Source organism: Phragmites australis, chromosome 17 (assembly GCF_958298935.1).
Source record: "Phragmites australis chromosome 17, lpPhrAust1.1, whole genome shotgun sequence".
NCBI lineage: Eukaryota > Viridiplantae > Streptophyta > Magnoliopsida > Poales > Poaceae > Phragmites > Phragmites australis.
In genome coordinates this window covers 28,400,058-28,418,718 of record NC_084937.1, presented here as the reverse complement: position 1 = coordinate 28,418,718, position 18,661 = coordinate 28,400,058, and the positions used below count along the sequence as shown (strand labels likewise).

The 18,661-nt window shown below is 43.5% G+C and overlaps 2 protein-coding genes across 2 annotated transcripts; one reads left to right on the top strand and one right to left on the bottom strand.

The window, feature by feature from the left end:
* Window positions 1-3,371: 3,371 nt before the first annotated feature.
* Window positions 3,372-7,137, top strand: LOC133896779 (hydroxymethylglutaryl-CoA synthase-like). The gene is made up of 12 exons (XM_062337406.1): window positions 3,372-3,696; window positions 4,287-4,393; window positions 4,594-4,726; window positions 4,857-5,000; window positions 5,117-5,275; window positions 5,438-5,511; window positions 5,612-5,687; window positions 5,839-5,894; window positions 6,090-6,177; window positions 6,257-6,397; window positions 6,484-6,633; window positions 6,742-7,137. Exons 1-12 carry the CDS (start codon window positions 3,631-3,633, stop codon window positions 6,958-6,960), a joined length of 1,413 nt encoding a protein of 470 aa, XP_062193390.1. The 5' UTR covers window positions 3,372-3,630; the 3' UTR covers window positions 6,961-7,137.
* A 547-nt stretch (window positions 7,138-7,684) lies between these two features.
* On the bottom strand, window positions 7,685-11,384 carry LOC133896780 (ATPase GET3A-like). The gene is made up of 7 exons (XM_062337408.1): window positions 11,006-11,384; window positions 10,001-10,122; window positions 9,638-9,788; window positions 9,048-9,158; window positions 8,409-8,547; window positions 8,030-8,145; window positions 7,685-7,951 (listed from the first exon to the last, which is right to left on the bottom strand). Exons 1-7 carry the CDS (start codon window positions 11,279-11,281, stop codon window positions 7,775-7,777), a joined length of 1,092 nt encoding a protein of 363 aa, XP_062193392.1. The 5' UTR covers window positions 11,282-11,384; the 3' UTR covers window positions 7,685-7,774.
* Between the last annotated feature and the right edge of the window lie 7,277 nt (window positions 11,385-18,661).

Below are 18,661 nucleotides of genomic sequence, written 5' to 3'. Positions count from 1 at the left end.
TGTTCATTAAATATGAGCTGTTGTACTATTTTATTTTTATACGTGGGATTGTGTCCATAATCTTATTATCACATTTTAACAACAGCTGTGTCGGTGAATCAGGAACCAGGGTCTCTGAATCTCGAGGCTAGGCCAGCAGTCCGCCACGTAGCGCCATCCCGCGGGGTCACCTTCGCGAGGGAAAAAAGACTAAGTCCCGGGAGAAGGTGCTCGGGGTCACAGTCAGTGGTCCCCGAGTACCCGGGTTCCCCGATGATCTGCTAAGACTAAGTGCCGGGAAGAAGGTGCTTGCAGAGGCAAACAGTGACCCCCGAGCACCCAAGTCCTCCGACGACCAGAAGAACTAAGTACCGAGAGAGGTGTGCCTGGGGCCGCGAGCAGTGGCCCTCCGGGCACCCGAGTACCCCGAGGACCCACTGAAGGAAGTTCCGGGAGAGAGTGCTCGGGGCTACGAGCAGCAGCTCCTGAGCACTCGGTTCCCCGAGGATCCGTACAAGTATGCCCGGGAGAGAGTGCTCGGGGAGGTGAACAGTGACCCCCGAGCACTCGGTTCCCCGATGACCAGGAAGCCCCTCCGTCGGTGGCCCCCACAGGGATCCGGTGATGAGGTGTCAGCTGGTGAAAGGCCCGAGGCCGTATTTAAGAGCGCGCGTGGCCTGTCACCTCCAACTGCTCCCGTCACACCCGGTGTCAGTTCCTGCCATATTCTGGCAGAAGGGCGTGGGGACATTAAATGTACGGGTCCCATCCCGTGCCATCCGGCGCGTCTCGGGATAGCGTCGCAAGGCCCAAGACGTTCCGTCTACTGCGCTGCTGTGGCAGGCGAACAAGACAGGGCGAGCACGCCGGGCCGCTCTGTGGCTGCCCGGTGGGCCCCCTCCATGGCGCCAGTTGCCAATGCCATCATGACGACTGATGACCGGGCGCGGGGCGCGTTTTCAACCCCCGTCACTTCGCACAGAGGCTATGATAACTCCCTTTCCATTTATGGTGTCTTGAAGCTCGTGCCCTCCCATTCGGGGCATGCTACAGCCGGCGGGTATTTAAAGCGGCCGGCAGCACGGACAAAGACAATCTCTCGACAAGCGAAAAGAAGCTCCAAGCGCTCAAGCTGAAAAAGCCTGGCAAGCTCTGCACGGCTGAAGAAGTTAAGGAAGTAGAGAAGATCGAGAAGCAAGAGCACCCAAAGCCAGTAGATACACACAGTACGAAGAACACCTTCGTACGAGCACAGATCGAAGAACAAGGAGCCCCATGCTCTAGGATAGACGAACATTCTTGTAACCAGCATATTCCTGAGAGACATTCTTAGGACATTTATAGTATCCACACAGAAGTAAGGTGTTACGCCTCCGTGCGGTCCGAACCTGTCTAAACCTCCAGTGTATTTACTTCATTCCGCGCTAGATCATTCCACCCACCAGCCATCGCATTCATATCATTTATTTCTTCAGCGAACTTATTCAGAATCATTCCCCGACCGAATCTCTAAAAAGGGGTCCCCTCAGGATCCCTGCGACAGGAGTTAACCCTCCGACAAGCTATTACAGAGGCTGGGCAGGGAAAAAAGTAATGTTGATGCGGCCTACAATCCATTTTCGGGTGTGCTGCAGCAGAAGTTGTGATACCTGTTTAACATCTTATTTCCAAAAATTGCTTACAATTCAATTCACCTGTAAGGCGGGCTAGCATACGTATAACATCTCTATATGTTTGTTCTCGCTTTATATAAAAGGGTTAACTTTGTGATGATATTTGGAGTATGAAGATTTATAAGCTAGTCCGAATCTATTTAAACTATCAAAATGATATTAAATCTAGTACACCAAAATACTTAGGTTACATAGGTCAAAACTAAAAATACTAATGAGCTGAGATATTACTGATGATCAAGGAGAGGTTCTGCTATCCTCCGGGCGGGTTCTCTGTTTGACTGTGCAGACGCGGAGGAGGTAGAACTTTTGTCCTGCCAAGAGGGCTTAAACCTAGCACTCCAATGGATATCTTTACCGGTCATATTGGAAACGGACTGTCTGGCCGTGTGCCTGGCACTGAATTCCCCTGCTGAAAATAGACCTCTGATGGCGTTGCTGCTGAAGGAAGTCGATCAAGGCGCTCGCTCGAGAGCTCCGAGAGGCTGAGATTACACATTGCTATCGAGATCAGAATAGGGTTGCTCATTTGTTAGCTAGAAATGCTTGTGTAGATATGTCAGTCACTGTTTGGCTTCGACGAGCTCCTCCCTTTGCCTCACATCTTGTGATGGCTGATTGTAAGCCTGTTTGATTAATATATCTCAACCTTTCTTGAAAAAAAGAGAGAGAAATGTGTGCCCAGGGACAGGTCCAGCAGTGTCGTTTGGACAAGCTCGTAGCTAGCTGGGCAAACGCAAGAGCCGATGCAAAGTAACAAATGCAGAACCGAAGAAAAATCCTAGCCGCGAGTTCGTGGCTTGTTCGGGTCCAGATCGTGTGAAATAGGGCAACAAAGCCATCTTGGCCCGTCACCACTCGGTCACAACATATCGGCTGCGATCACAGCGTCAACGCCGGCCATCATCATCGAAGCATCAACGACGTTCCAGGAGTAGAGCGCCTTTGCACGTCTTGGCCGTGCACGAACTGCCTGCCGGGCAGAAAACGGTGTCGCGAGGAGGCGTTAGCGTTACCGCCCGCCAGCGCGCTGACCACTTGACCAGGCAAAATAGGTGACAAAATTCCTTATTTGTTGTTCAAAGATAAGGTAAGTTTCTCTGTATCATTTTATCAAACGAACTTTCTTATTTATTATTATTTTTAATTTTTATTTCTTACTCATCACGTCCGTTCATATGATATATAGAAAAGACATATTAACCCTTTAGAAAAAGGACGAAGGCATCTGATACAGTTGTTGGCGGCAAAGAACGGTGGGGCTTGAGCCTAAACCTTTCCTGAAAGCAAGAGCGGGCCGAATGAAAAAGCACTGAGGGCGAGGAGGACGAGTAAGCAGGGGACTATATCCCCATCACAAGCATCCACGTAGGCACTACGACCTTATTGTTATTCTCGTCGTCCTCCTCTCTAAAGGTAAATATATTTTTTTTTAAAAGAATGAAAATTAGATACAGTAATAAATAAAAAATTTCATTTTATAGGATGGCACATAGAAAATTACCCTATCCTCCTATGAAAATAAAAAAAAAACTCAAAAAATCTCAGCAGCGCACGCCGCCTGCCCGGGGCTGGCCCCGGCCCGGCCGTCCAGTCCAGCTGGCCCTCGACCCGGCCCGCATCGAGCCGTTGTCGTGTCCGGCTCGCCCCCGTCACGTGCTGTGCCGGAATCTCGCAGCGATCCAACAGATGTGCCGCCACGCCGAGCAGAGCTGATGCTGACGCTGACGCCGCAGAAAATTTCGAGAAATATATAGATCCACCCGGCCCCCTCCCCAACCCGCAGCCAGCCAGAGCCGCGTGTAGTCCACGAAGACAGGTTCCTCCGCCACGAACGAGGGCGCCGGCGCGCAGCTCAGCTCCCGGCCAGAGAAGAGCCCACGCGTCGACGTGCTCCGTCTGAGTGGAGCGCACGAGCGACGACCGGCGGCCAGGGTGGGAGTTGATCGAGGCGCCTCGGCTGAGTGGAGAGAGAGAGATGGACCGCAAGGATGTCGGGATCCTCGCCATGGACATCTACTTCCCGCCCACCTGCGTGCAGCAGGTGAAATTCCTCCCCACCTTCAATCCATGCCTGTGCTTCCTTCCTGGTCTGCTGTTTCCTTCGGCTGGGTGGAGAGATAGACCGCAAGGACGGCGGCTAGGTTAGTGTGACTGTGTGAGTCTGATCCGCGGCTCCGGGACCCCCCGGCATTGCGGCGTGGGGGATGATGGGTTTTTCGTGACGATGCGCTGCGATCACGAGAGATCTTGGGAGGTTTGTGATGGAGGATTAGGCTTCTCCAGGAATTGACGGGAGTCTGTAGCCACATGGTTAGAATTTCGGATCGAGGTGGTCCGTGGTGCCGCCAGTGCTGTAACTATTGTGGAAAGGTTAAATCTTTCGTGACTGCAGTGCAGTGCAATGATGCCGCTTGATGTGTCAAAGCATGGTGAGAAATGTGGCTAAGATTGTTGGCATAAGGGGTACCCTAACCTAATGAACTTGACAAGTTTGTCCTGGGAAGTTCTAGTAAAAATGGGAAAGGATGAAATTTCAAGTAACACAGGAGAAGAACCGGGTAGCTGGTGTTTAACAATAATTAGAAATTGCGTTTTGATTCAATAATCTCACTGTTGATGACTTGAATGCAGGAAGTACTTGAGGCTCATGACGGAGCTAGCAAAGGGAAGTACACCATTGGTCTTGGGCAAGATTGCATGGCCTTTTGCAGCGAGGTGGAGGATGTCATCTCAATGAGGTATGATCTTTTTTTAACCGTTAGCTTTTTGTTTATATGTCACGGTATTCCTTTTCCGATGCCTTTATTGTGTTGTAAGGTAGATGCATACATTCAGTTTTCTAAGGAGTTGCTCAATCGTTGCAATATGCATTTGCTTTTATGGATATAATTTACCGTTTGTGATTTCAATACTCAAGAAAGAGTTACTTTTCATGCAGTTTAACTGTCGTCACTTCCATACTGAAAAAGTACAAGATTGATCCGAAGCTGATTGGTCGCTTGGAGGTTGGCAGTGAGACAGTAATAGACAAAAGCAAATCCATCAAGACTTGGCTGATGCAAATCTTCGAGGTTGTTGATTCAATCTTGTAAAAAGCGCACAAGAATGTGCTAATTAAGTCTATGAAATGAAGTTTCATTACCAAAATTCTTCTATTTTCCCAAAAGTTAATTCTTGTCAGCATATGTTCCCAAAACGCAGGAAAGTGGTAATACCGACATTGAAGGAGTTGACTCCAGCAATGCGTGCTATGGTGGGACTGCAGCCCTGTTAAATTGCGTGAATTGGGTCGAAAGTAACTCCTGGGATGGACGCTATGGTCTTGTTGTTTGCACGGACAGCGCGGTTTGTCATCCAACCTTCCCTTTAAGCATAAGTTCCCTAATTGGTTGATCTTTAGTTTCTGGTGGAACATGCAATCACTTCTGCCATTTTGTGCTATTGATTATTGTGATGTTCAGGTTTACGCGGAAGGGCCAGCTCGTCCAACAGGGGGCGCTGCTGCTATTGCAATGCTCATTGGTCCTAATGCTCCTATTTCATTCGAGAGTAAATTTAGAGCTTCTCACATGGCTCATGTTTATGATTTCTACAAGCCTGATCTTGCAAGTGAATATCCGGTTAGTTTTTGGATTCCCAAACCATTTATACTTAATTTTCATATACATGTCAAGCCCTTCACATAATGGGAGGGGTTCTTTTCCCCTAATGAATGGCATGTTTCTGGATATCCATATTAGAGTTCATTTTTTTCTTTTCTTATAACAGCAGATTCACTGCAGGTTGTTGATGGTAAACTATCCCAAACATGCTATTTGATGGCTCTAGACTCGTGCTACAGACAGTTCTGCAGCAAGTGAGCTGCTGCACCTTTGTTCCTTCCCTTTTAATGTTAATCATATTTGCTTTCACCAAATAAAATTTCCACTATGCCCCACTGTAATTTCTGAAACTAGGTACGAGAAGATTGTGGGGAAACAATTTTCAATTTCTGATGCGGAATATTTTGTGTTCCACTCTCCATACAACAAGGTACGATACAAATTACAGATTGCTTTTGATGAAGGTACAAAAAAAAATCGAGCAAATGAAGATACATAATTGCTCCGAAAATCTACCTTTTTGCTGTTTCTAGTTTCATGACCTTGTGAGATTTGCTAATTCCCTTCTTCTGTTGTTACAGCTTGTGCAGAAGAGTTTTGCTCGACTTTACTACAATGACTTCATGCGCAACTGCAGGTTTGCACCCTTCTTGAAATTTCCCCCCTTTATGAGAGAAGTTGAGATCCACTTTCAGATTTTTCTTAAGCCAAACAATCTATAGGTATCAGTTCCCAGAGAATTTTCAAATTTCTGATGCAGGTTACTCTTATTTATTTGACGCATTAAGTCCAAGATGATTTTTTAACTATTTTTTTAATACTTAATTGCTAGCTCTGTTGATGGTGATGCTAAAGAGAAGCTCCAGCCTTTTTCAAATTTGACTGGTGAAGAGAGCTACCAGAGTCGCGAATTGGAAAAGGTATTTTATCATTATACATAAATGCTGTCATGTGATAAATTTATGATCTGACGAAGTTTTTTTTCTGCCAAATTTCCAGGCCGCACAACAAGTTGCGAAGCACTTGTATGATATCAAAGTTCAGCCGTCGACTCTGCTTCCAAAACAAATTGGCAACATGTATACAGCATCCCTTTATGCTGCACTGGCATCTGTACTGTATAACGAGCATGGTAGCCTGGTGAGCCTTGTATCTTAATTCTTTGTCATACTATTTTGTATCTGTCATTCATGGATCCTGATAACTAGCTACTTGTGCTATTACAGGATGGCCAAAGAATTGTCATGTTCTCTTACGGCAGTGGCTTGACATCCACTATGTTTTCGTTGAGGCTAAACAATGGCCAGCACCCCTTCAGTTTATCAAACATTGCATCAGTGCTTGATGTCACAGAGAAGCTTCAGTCGAGACATGAGGTAAGCCCTTGGATTCCTGCATAATCATTCACTCATTATAAGCTTATGCTCCTTCAGTATTCGTCTTTACACTACGCTGACTTATTTTCTCCTAACCCCTGCAAACAGACCTTACCTGAGAAATTTATTGAGACGCTGAAGCTGATGGAGCACCGATACGGCGCTAAGGATTTCGAGACGAGCAAAGACGCGAGCATGTTGCCGCCAGGGGCGTTCTATCTCACCAGGGTTGATTCCATGTACCGAAGGTTCTATGATCAGAAGGCGGCCGAGGAAACTGTCGCAGGCAAAGCTAAGTGCTGCAACGGCTTCGCAAATGGCCATTAGTGGCATGCCATGAACTCCTAGTTCGCTGCGCTGTTGCTCGTCGTGCTCTGTACTTTGATACTGTTATGGTTAGAATTTCCAGCCTAGTTTGTTTCTGAAATAATTGTTTTCTGCTGCGGATATTTGTTTTGTATTCATCTGAACAGTGACCAGTGAAATTCAAAGTCGTTTCTTTTAGTTCGTATTTTGTTCATTGGTTAGACTTCCCAGAGATTAGTTTGAAAAATAATATAGTTCTGCAACGGAGGCTGCCCCGTGAGGCGGCGACACCTCCCGGACGCCGCCTGAGCTAACCATGGCCAGGCCGAGCGAAACAAAGTTGCTGTGGACAATTGTTGGGGCTGCTCACGCACGCCGGCGTGTTGAACTTGAACATTGCATGGGTGCTCTCTGTACTTTCTATCGGCTATCGGATGCCGGTGAGAGTGTGACTGTGAGGCTTCAGGAGCTAGCAATGCAGCTCAAGTTTACAGTTCAGTAGGGTCCACCTGCCAAAATCAAACAGCCACCCAAGAGGATAAGTGGACAACTCAACTTGCAAACTGTTGCTTGGAATCATTTAAATGAAACCAGCACCAACCAAACCCAGAGTACCTCTAAAAAATCCATCCCTTGCCCAAACAGTATCAGGAATCAGGATAATGGATTCTGGTACCGATCCTCAGGCACCCAAATAACTGGCGAAAGAGCACATCTATCTCGTGCTAATTAACCAGAGTATGTGTAATGACACAAAAATTCGAGTGTTTCTCTCCAATTCCATTTCCTTGATGGTTTCTGTCAAGTTCCACACACCTTGACGTGTGAACAAGGATCATGCTGCCTGCTTCCCCTTCCTAACTCTATCTAGTTCTGACTCAGCTTCTTGCAGTGCCGATTTCAGTATAGATATTCTCTGCTCCAGCTCCTCGATGGTGCCCCTTTTCAGAGCAGGCTTGTATGGTCTAATGAAGTGCTGGGAAAAGTTCTGCAGAGCTTGAACACCACATACCTGAAGGAACGTATATTCAGGCACTGACAAATATCATAAGCTGCAACAAGTGATGGGGTGATCTGGTGGATTACTTACCTCTTCTGGAAGCAAGGGCAGCTTGGTGATGTTGAAGTCATCATATAACATATGGAACTGATCAACGTATTTTTGTTGCATTTTTATCCGTGCCTTTAGCAATTTTGACTCAACAGCTGCAAGCAATGAAAATTGAGTATTACTGAAACAATACAGGGACTGCAAATAGCCAAAATGAATAATTATGTGTTCTGTCCTGTGTTCAGAAAGCTTCTTCTGAAATACAGAATCTCTAGGTCTTTTAGCCAGAGTTCATGAGAACATGATTCTTTGCTTGAAGATAGATCCTTGTGAAATTCTAAAGTGAATGTGGCATATTTATATTTCCAAGAAAGCTTCAAGCCAGTAAATTTGATACATAAGGTGATTTTGTACTAACCTTCCTCATCGAAAATAACTTGATTGATAATAATATTGTGTGAGTCAATCTCAAACTTTGCTAACTCTTGCACCAATCTCTCTGTTTCATATAATGAAAGAAATTCCGGGATACAAACACATACAAAAGTTGTCAAGTCCTGAGAAAATGAAAAGAAAAATTAGACAGAACATTAGGAGTTTCAATAATGTAAAGATGCACTGAAAAGACAATCAAGAGTAGAAATGATCAGATAATCCAGCATGGTTGGTCATATTATGTTTACCCAGTAGTGCTCTCGTGTGCTTAAATTGGACAAGTGAAGAAGCTATTCCAGAGTGACTTACACAGCAAGCAGCTAATGTGCTGTTAAAAGTTGCTCTGTACAGTAACCATACAAATTGTTTGTTCTGAGCATGCACTGTGAATCAAGATACAGTTCTATCACTTGCACTTTACATTAACAAATTTGATCAAATTTAAGAGCAATAACACACCATTATAAATTCCAAATTTCACAATCATGAGTTTCCCATGTGTTCACAAGATGGGACTATATCTTTTAACTCACAAGAATTGTTGAAAATCACATAATAAATAGATTGTTTTATTAGTAGATAAAGGAACATATCGGCTTGTTTACAAGGTTGGTAGTCTTACTGGATCTTTAAATTGCTTGTTCACTTGCTCGATCACGTCCTTCATACCCTCGAGTCTCCCAAGCATTGCATCCTCGTTCAGATCATCACCAAGACCAAACAATTGACTGGCCTGCCAAATGATATTATTATTGTATTAGCTACTTGCTTGTTTCCATCTAAGTAGGTCCAATGAAACATTTGTACATGAGGAAGCTCGCATCATGTACATATTACCATTGAGCTTCAATATGAACAGAGGTACTATGTCGTCAAGTCAATCTTCCTTTTTTTTGGGGGGGTCCAAAGAGAACTCATCCTATCATATCATTTTTAAATATTGAAACACCAACATTTCTTGGAAAATCAAAGTCCATTTAAAGCTTGGTGCTCAGGTTCTATTGAGTTGAGCACAGGCTTCTTCTATTTGTGATTGTTATTTTGTCATAATTTATAGAAGTACAACCATGATTAAAGTATTGATAAGATAACATTTTTTTCCTAGAAAAGCAAAATAACATCAGTCAAAAAGCAAAAGACATCTGAAATACATGCCCTAATGACTTGCCAGCAATTATAGTTTTCCGGTAGCTTGAAATATATAAAGAATACCTGATTCAAAAGACCGCCAAATCTATTTTTCAACTCCATCATTTTCTCGAGACCTTTCTCTAGGGTTGCTGGGAACTGCAGCAGACGTAAAGTATGCCCTGTGGGAGCAGTATCAAAAACCACAACAGAGTAATCCATTGTTTGGACTAATCTGCAGTAAGGGGGGGAATCATATTTAAATAGTTGCCAGAAATCAAGAAGTACACAGGCAGTGCATAGCTAGTTATAACCACTGTTTAGAAGAACAACGATACAATCATAATCTTAACTTCCTGGATTTCTTGGACACACATTGAAAAGGTGGAAGAAAAAGGTAGCAGCTGAACTACAAAATGGATGCTAATGGAAGTAATTGGTCATTACTTTAGCATTTCAGCAAAACTCATAGCTTCATCTACTCCTGGAATTGCATTTGTTAGTTCTGAAAGGAATCCCTCCATTCCTTCGTTGGATAAATCATCATTTTCTACCTTTGGATCAATTTCCTGCAAATTAATTGTTGAAATGAGGTCGCTGAGCCAAAAATTGGTTCTAATAAAATGAGCCAAACCCTCTTTCAAAGAAAGAGTCAGAATAATGAAAGTAACATACGAAGGAATTGAGGCGCCTTGTTGAAAGATTTTGTAACAGTATCATGTTCAACATGGATAAAAATATAACAGAAAAGAAAAGGAGGAATAATGCTAGGATCAGGCACCTAGTCAAACACTTATTTTCTACCTACCAAGTGGAACATATTTTAAATGAAATTGTTAGAGAATGGGTATTTTTCCTCTATAAGCCAGCCACCTTATTTCTTGTTAATCTCAGCAGAACATATACAAAAGAAAACTACTAAAGACCAGGTACTTGTTATCTACAGGTCACCCACCAAATCTTCAACTTCCATCCTCAACGAAAAAAATAATGAGGAAATCAGCACTATGTTATTCAAGCAGAAGAGGAATCCGCGTTTGGAAAGATTCATGAACATACAGGTTCCATCACTGAGCAACAACCCAGTGACCCACATAACACAAAGTAACAGCACAAACCCAAACTACCAGAACTGGAAACTTTCCGGTTCGAATAGCCTGGACAAGCCCCTATGGTATATATTGTCTAACATTTAGAAACTTAAGGGCAACGTGCGACATTTCTACTTGCATGCTGCCCCTCCTCTTGCACTGCAGTACGGTACCACACCACGCTCCCCTCCTGAAAATTCGATAAAGCTACGATCCTAGCCAATCACCAGGCCAGGCAGTCTGCCCATCCAATCCTCGCATATACCCCCGAAATGGAGCCGAATCAAGAGATACTCCAGCGAGAAGTGTGGATTGGAGCCGGTGCGACGGGAAGAGGAGAATTTGTTTTTGTTTGGTTTACCATGGCGTAGAGGTTGGAGAATCCGCGGACGAGGGTGGGGAACTTGGTGAAGCGCTGCTGGAAGGCGTCGCTGAGGTTGTGGGCGGGGTCGGTGGAGATGACGAGGACGGACTGGCGGACGGAGGCGAGGAGGACGGAGAGGATGGAGCTGCAGGTGGTCTTGCCGACGCCGCCCTTGCCGCCGACGAAGACCCACTTGAGGCTCTCCTGCTCGAGGAGGTTCCGCACCGTCGGGTCCGGCGCGTCGCCGGCGTCCACCACCGCCGCGGACGCCATGCTCCGGTCCCGCGGGGTAATCGGCGGGCGAGGGCGATGCGATGCGATGCGATCTGGGGGTCGAGTGGCGTGGGGCAGGTGGTACGGGAGTCGTCTAGGTGGAAAATACCTAGACGACTAGTAGTAGCAGTGACGAATTTTGAACGATTAATTTGGCTACCCGCGTTTTAGCGAGGCTGCTAAATTTTAGCTCGATTATAAATCAAATTGCTATTTTTTTTATCAAATTTTAATATTATTCTGACTTTGGCCATGACCAATATTTAGCTTGACACTCTAGAGCTTACAACCAAACAACTCTTTAATCCACTAAAAAAATCTCATTTGAAATTCCCTCAAGAGTATCGTGGTATGTAATGTCTTGCTTAAAATACGGAAAAATAATTTTTATTTTTTAAGGAACCGAATTATTTGTTGGTGGTTAGTGTAAATTCCTGCGTTGCAAATAGTCTGTATCATTGTAATTTGGGCATAATTTCCACGGCATTTAACCAGTTTACGTATTGTTTGAAACACGTGAATCCTTTTAGACAGATGGTGTGGGAAAGATACAAATTATATGTCAGACCAAATATCAGTTTAGATGGGGGGTTTTACACGATAGTTTACTAATCCGTTGGAACCAGTCCAGTTTATCCAAAGTTACTGTCGCTGGCATACCTAATCAGAAGTGTAATGAGTAACGTGTTTTTAAGAAATAAGGCACCTGGCTAAGCATAGCTCACGTGGTTAGGATTCTAGTGGTAGATCTTGTCAGGCTATGCTGACATGTGCTTCGAGTCTCATGCTCAGCACATGTGCTTATCTTTTTTTATATTAAATTCTCAGTAGAAATAGTATATGTAGGTGTGTTCAGTGAACAAAACACTAGACTAATCATTAATCTATATTTAGACTAACAGAGTACTCGTGTGTTGCATTTCAAACAAAATCGAAAAGGTAATAAAAATGATGTGGCATAATTGGAAACCTTATACTCATATATGTCTTCTCGTTGCTCTCATAAAGTGCTCATGTAAGTTAAATAGCATAAAATTCATGTAAGTTAAACAGCATAAAACCAATATTGAAGGAATATAAAAAAGTATTTAAATGACTTGCTTATGATATAATGTTTAAACACAATTTTGCTTATGTCAGCTTGGTTTTCAAAAATTCCACGACGACATACATCATGATATTGCAACAATCTTTATTCAATTGGAGAAGCTAGCTGCTGTCCCCGAAGCCTACTAAGACACGGATAACACAATCGTACTTCTGTCAAGTATAAGATGACAATTTGCTAGGACACTGAACCGTTATTGGATTCCCTGCTTACTTGATGCAATTGGTAGTGGTTTCAATAGTTTAGCACCAGGTTTTGATCAATTTTTCGCTCAGTTCGTGTACTTGTTTCTATTGTATGGCTTTGCTATGCCTTCATTTCTTTGCTATGTTGACAAGTGATCAAGGACAAAAGCAGAGGAGATGGCAAGGAAACCAACCAAACAGCTTTGCCTCTCTTGATTTGCCTCTTCTTGTTTGACGAGCCAAGGTGCGCGAAAGATTCAAACATACCCTTTGTCGACAAGCACATATACCAGATGAGCAGCTAGAATCAAGCATCAATGGAGATCGTATTACAAAGGCATAAAAAGAATTAAACAATATATTATGTCACTTGCTAGCCCTTGTCTGGTTGTATTCACCTATACTGCACACATTTAGCTCAGTATATGTGCACCAGCTTGAGCTTGGCAAGCAATGCGGCCTAGAGCTTGGATGCGTGCAACAGCAGCTCGGCCTTCATTGATCAATTCATTCTAACACCATCATAGTATATCAACTCGGTTTTGTAGCAGGGCATGATGATCATAAAGATAATAAAAATAGTCAATCAATTGCCATAAATGATATATAGTTTCAATATGACAATAAGTGACAGACCATTAGGTATTTAGTGCATTTATATTTGAATATGAATGATCCTAGATTAGGAATAAATCATATTTGCCATTGCAAATTTCTGATTTGTCATCCAATTCAAGCTAATTGATAATGTGCACATGTATCTATAAAAAAATTGATACATAAAGAACAATGTAATGTTCTAATGCAGCTCTCTGGATCTAGCAAAAGTAAATAAGTTAAATAGTTTGATTGCAAATAGTATAGACATTAGCTAATAGATTAATGATAGTTTGGCTCGTAGAAGTGGACATGCCACAGAACTATTGTCATTATCAATTGCAAGATGTCTTGTTGATAATTCCTTCTAAGACCAAAAGAGAACCATAAACATGAAAACTATGCATCACATGTTTGCACATTGTGCCAATGCAAAAACCTTGCCTAGACAATATAGTAGCTTCAGTAGTCAGGACTCAGTACAAGTACACATATACAACCTTCCAAGAGGATAAGTCCACATGAAAAAAAACAATAATCCAATATTCAAAGGCAAAACAAAACTTGTCGAAACATTTACTTTTGCTTGAATTATTGTCAACTTTCAGCTATGCTCTTAGAATTATTATTGTCAACTTCTACTTGAAACTCATGGAGGAAGAACTCGAGAGATGGTCATGGTAGAGGACGCAGATGCATATGAAGGCAAAAGTGGTCCCAGGACCCAGAGCGTGCCTCGTCGCAGTGGTCTAGTCAGAGAGTTTCAACAAGTACGGGTGACACACTACCACGACATCGACATAGGCATTTAGTCAAACAATTGGCAGGCAGTACCAGTAAAGTTTTGATGGATGTACATCTTTAGGGACAAAATTCATTCTAAAGACAAAAGGTTAAACTGTATGGAATATAATATAGGACCACACAATCTGTATTAAGCAAAAAAAACCTACATACTAACATAAGAATTAAGCTGCAACCTTATAGATATTCTAAGTAATCTTAATCCAATTGAATTCCATAATACTAATCTCTAATGGTTATCAAAGACAAAGGGCACAAAGAAAGAAAAACAAACAAATTAGAGAGAAAATACGGAGCTTACCTTTGGAAGAATTTTGTATATGGAATGTGTCGGAGGATGAACTCCTCAAGCGGGGATCCGGAGGGACCCCCTTTGAGATTCGATCGGGGGATGATTCTGAATCTACCTCTAATTAAATGAGAGTATATGGGAGATGCAGGCGGGACGGGTGATCGGATGCTAGTGAAGTAAATGCTCGAGGGATTTAGACAGGTTCGGGCCGCACAGAGCGTAATACCCTACTCCTATATGTATGCTATAAATGCTCTGTGAATGCTTCTCTGAGGATCTCTTATGTTACAATAATTTTTGTCTAAGTCTAGAGCTTCGTGTGTCATGTCTTCGTTAGCTTGTCTGCGTCTGTTGAACTTCTTGAACTTGCCTTGGTCTTCTAAAACTTCTCAGCCTGTGGTTCTGAAAAACTTCGTCCTTATCGTCGGGGTGCACCCCCTGCTTTTATACCGTCAGGGGGGGAGCTTGGCGTGCCTAGAAAGGAAGGCACGAGTCCCCATGAGTCATAAATGGAAAGCAACCATTATGGGCTGTAGCTTGATGTTACGGGGGTTAAAAATGCGCCCCCGTCCGGTCTTGTTGTCTATTACGCACGGCTTTAGCCATTCGCAGGAGGGGGGCCCACCGGGCAACTGCCGAACCACCCCGCATGCCCTCTCGGTCAGAGCAGGCCTGACACAGCAGGGGGGCAGGCGATAAGCCTCGAGCCCAGTGACGATATCTCCGAGCCGCGTCGTATGACGCGCGATGGAACCCGTTGCATTAAATGCCCCCATGCCTCCCTGACGGGAGTTGGCAGGGACTGACAACAGGCGTGGGGGAGTGGTTGGAAGTGTCAGGCAGCATCGGGCTTTTCACCAACTGACACCTCACCGCTGAGCCCTTGTGGGGTCCACTGGCAAGGGGCTCCTCAAGTCCTCGAGGAACTCTGGGTGCTCGGGGACTACTGTTCATAGCCCCGAGTGCCTCCTCCTGGATATGTCCCTTCTTGGTCCTCGGAGACCACTGTTCATGGCCCCGAGCGCCCTCTCTCGGAACTGTGTCTTCTCGGGTCCTCGAGGAACTCGGGTAATCGGGGACCACTATTCATGGCCCCGAGCGCCCTCTCCCGGAACTGGATCTTCTCGGACCTCGGGGAGATAATCCCCGAGGGAAAACGCCACGTGGCATTCTGTTGTCCTGGTCTCGGGACTCGGGGACCCCTGGTTCCCATGTCACCGACAGAAGGGCTTCAAGATCCAACGTTTTCAACTAATACTATGCTCTGTAGAATATAGAGAACATAAAATTAGAAGCAAACTCAGTACATCACAAAATGAGAGTTTTGTAGCAAAATTGCACAAGTAATATTGTTACAACTACACTCAACAAGAGTGTTAAATAATTAAGATCCATGAAATACTTGAAATTGCTAGCCTACAGAAGATATAGTTGGATCTTGATTCTAATTGCTAATCTACACAAGCTATATACTTACATCTTGTTGTAACACACTATATAATGCCATGAGAGGAAGGCATGAGATCTCTTGATTTTGGGTAGGCAAATAACATCATAGGTCTGGCACATAGTGCTCTCAGTATGGCCATAGTCATTAACAAAAAAAACCATTATAAAAAATATTGATATATGTGGGAGCGCAATTTTTTTATTGACCTGAAGACTACACTGAAATAGGCATATGAGCGATCTATTCTAGTTATAGAGTAGTAGTACATGTCAAAAAGAGATGCGTCAAATTGGGCTAGTTTTTCCAATCCCTGGATAAATGAAAAAGGCACAGCTACCATTGCAATTATGTGGACCAAAAGATCTATTGATTGGCTACAACAACCAATCTCAAGAATTACTCATGAAGTAGTGGCAGTACAATTGGTGCTAAAACATGTGGATATGAGCACATGAAAGCATATGAATATGATGTCATTAATGGACCTCTTGTGCTATTAGCGATGGTCTTTTGGACAATCACAGTTCATGTACATTTGTGCACCATTAGTTGTGCCCCAGCAACCTCCTGTGTGTCGCTACTTCGCATTTGCACACCTCTAACTCCCAGTATAATTGCCTCATCATTCTCATGTGAACACATGCAAGGACCGGGGTTTGGAGGAGCATGTGCGCTGGGGAGGTAGTAGTCCTCCCCGCTATAGCATGAGAAAGAGAGGGGGTGTACCTAGCTTCAGGGGGTTGGAGTTGGAGATGCCGCGTCCGGTGAGCTAGATGCCAGAGTGGTTGGGGACGTCAAATCAGGAAAGCACCAAGAGACGAAGGTGCTCCTTGTCATGGCAGCACACGTGGTCTACCCGGTGATAGCTGACTCCTTCTGTAAGGCCCCAATCACGAGATCTCATGTACCTTCTGTATCAATTTCTGGATCAAGCAGCTAATATGCACGGTATAGAAGTTGTAGTACCACAGTCAGACTTCGTATGTACATATTAAGGTTCAGAGTACAAAAGGTTACAAACCATATTGTATATTATAAACCTAGCCTAGCGGCCAACAAAACACAGCGGGAAGCAAGACCCAAAGTCACTAGTAGCTAGGGTGCGATCATGACTTCTAAGACTACTCTTCATCATTGCCTTCACCTCCGGCAAAGTCAGCATCAGCTTGCTCATTTAAATGACAGCAAGAGTGAGTACAGAAGGTATTCAGCAAGCCCTATACTACTCCATGGTGTTGATAGATGCATAAAGGGGTAAATCAAGGATAAAGTTTTACGATTTAGTTTTAAGCGTAAAACAATTTATGCAAATATTCAGTTATGTCATCTACTATAGCCTTAAAAAAAGTTTTAATAGTTCAAAGCCAGCTAATAAGCTATATCTAGGATTTTTTTGGTCCTGAGAGGGGACACAGCTTGCTCCGTAGTTCCTATCATCACATCTGATGCACAAACTCCTAGCGGATTGAGCATGTAACCTCATCACACGAACATCTAGTCCACCTAATCAAGTGACGTTGATGCTTCACATGTCTATGACCGTGGACACGACTATTCGAATAAGTTTACACTCTGCAGAGGCTGTATATTGTATCCACACGATATATTCAGCCTCCAATCGTTGCAAGCAGAAGAGTGAATCAAACCGAGACACTTCAATCACCTTTCCAACTAGACTTTTCTACGAGATTTACCCCTAAGCGCTAGAGTCCATGTACCAAAGTTCAGCCCCTTTTTAAGCCTAGGACGGTTCTAGAAACCTCCAAACAGAGGGACAGATGACCACTTGACTGCTCGTTGCTCTCAGCCTCCTAGTGTGATGCCCAATTCAATCCGGTGAAGAAAAGTCAACTCATACTCATTCATAATGCATAGTTGCATTGGGTGGCTAAGCATGACGGCGCAAGACTTGGTCCTTAAGTAGCCATGACATGTATCTTTTGACACTGAACACCACAGAGGTGACTCAAGCCCCCAGAAGTATCCTCATCTAAAGTACTACCCCACCTGCCCCTACTAAAATAGTTTTCACCCATTTTTACACATCACCCTCCATATCTCACACGACATCAATGAATTCACATCCAACACAAAGTTCACAACCATCAAGGATTTGTGGCATATGTCTTCTTTAGATTACACTCCCCGGATCGGTGATCCATTCAATGACCAGCTGGTTCCAAAGATTTCTGGGTTTGAGTGGCACGAACTGAGTATTTTAGTAGGCACGCAACTGCCATTACCTAGAAAAATACATTCCAATTCAGCGAAGTCCAGCTGCAAAAGTCAGAACACGAGGGCGAAGGTACCAGTGGTTCCACGGCATTACACTTCTCTGAAATAAATGTCAATCTCATAACGATAAGATCGTAGTACGACGCAAACTGAATGTTTCAGTAACAGCATAGCACGCTGCATCAGCGCCAAGAAAAGCTTCAATTTTTGCAGCGAACAGATGCGACAGTGACGCGGGCCGCTTTAGTTTTTCAGTTATCGAACGAGCTATCTATTAATTTTCCTCCTAAGGTGTTCAGATATGACAGTTATGCAATAGTCATCGTCACATAAGTTATCTATTAATTTTCCTCCTAACTTCTTTATTTATTTATATTGGTAAACATATCACATATATGTAGACGGTAATAAGACGTTGTGGTTAGAGGACAAGGATATATGGTAAAAGTGAATAAATTATTTGAATTTTTGAGATTTTATATAACAGATGTTCGCATGAAATATGGCTAAAATCCAAAATTAGACAATATACGTGATTATATTTACCGAAATAGACAACATATCGTTGTCTTTACAATTTTAGCATTAATATTCGGCACCTCATTTACCAAAAACTGACTTTCGGTACACCATACACCGAAAAAACACAGATCCAACCATATTTGGCACATCATATATCGAAAATCAGGTGTATTTAGTATACGATGTG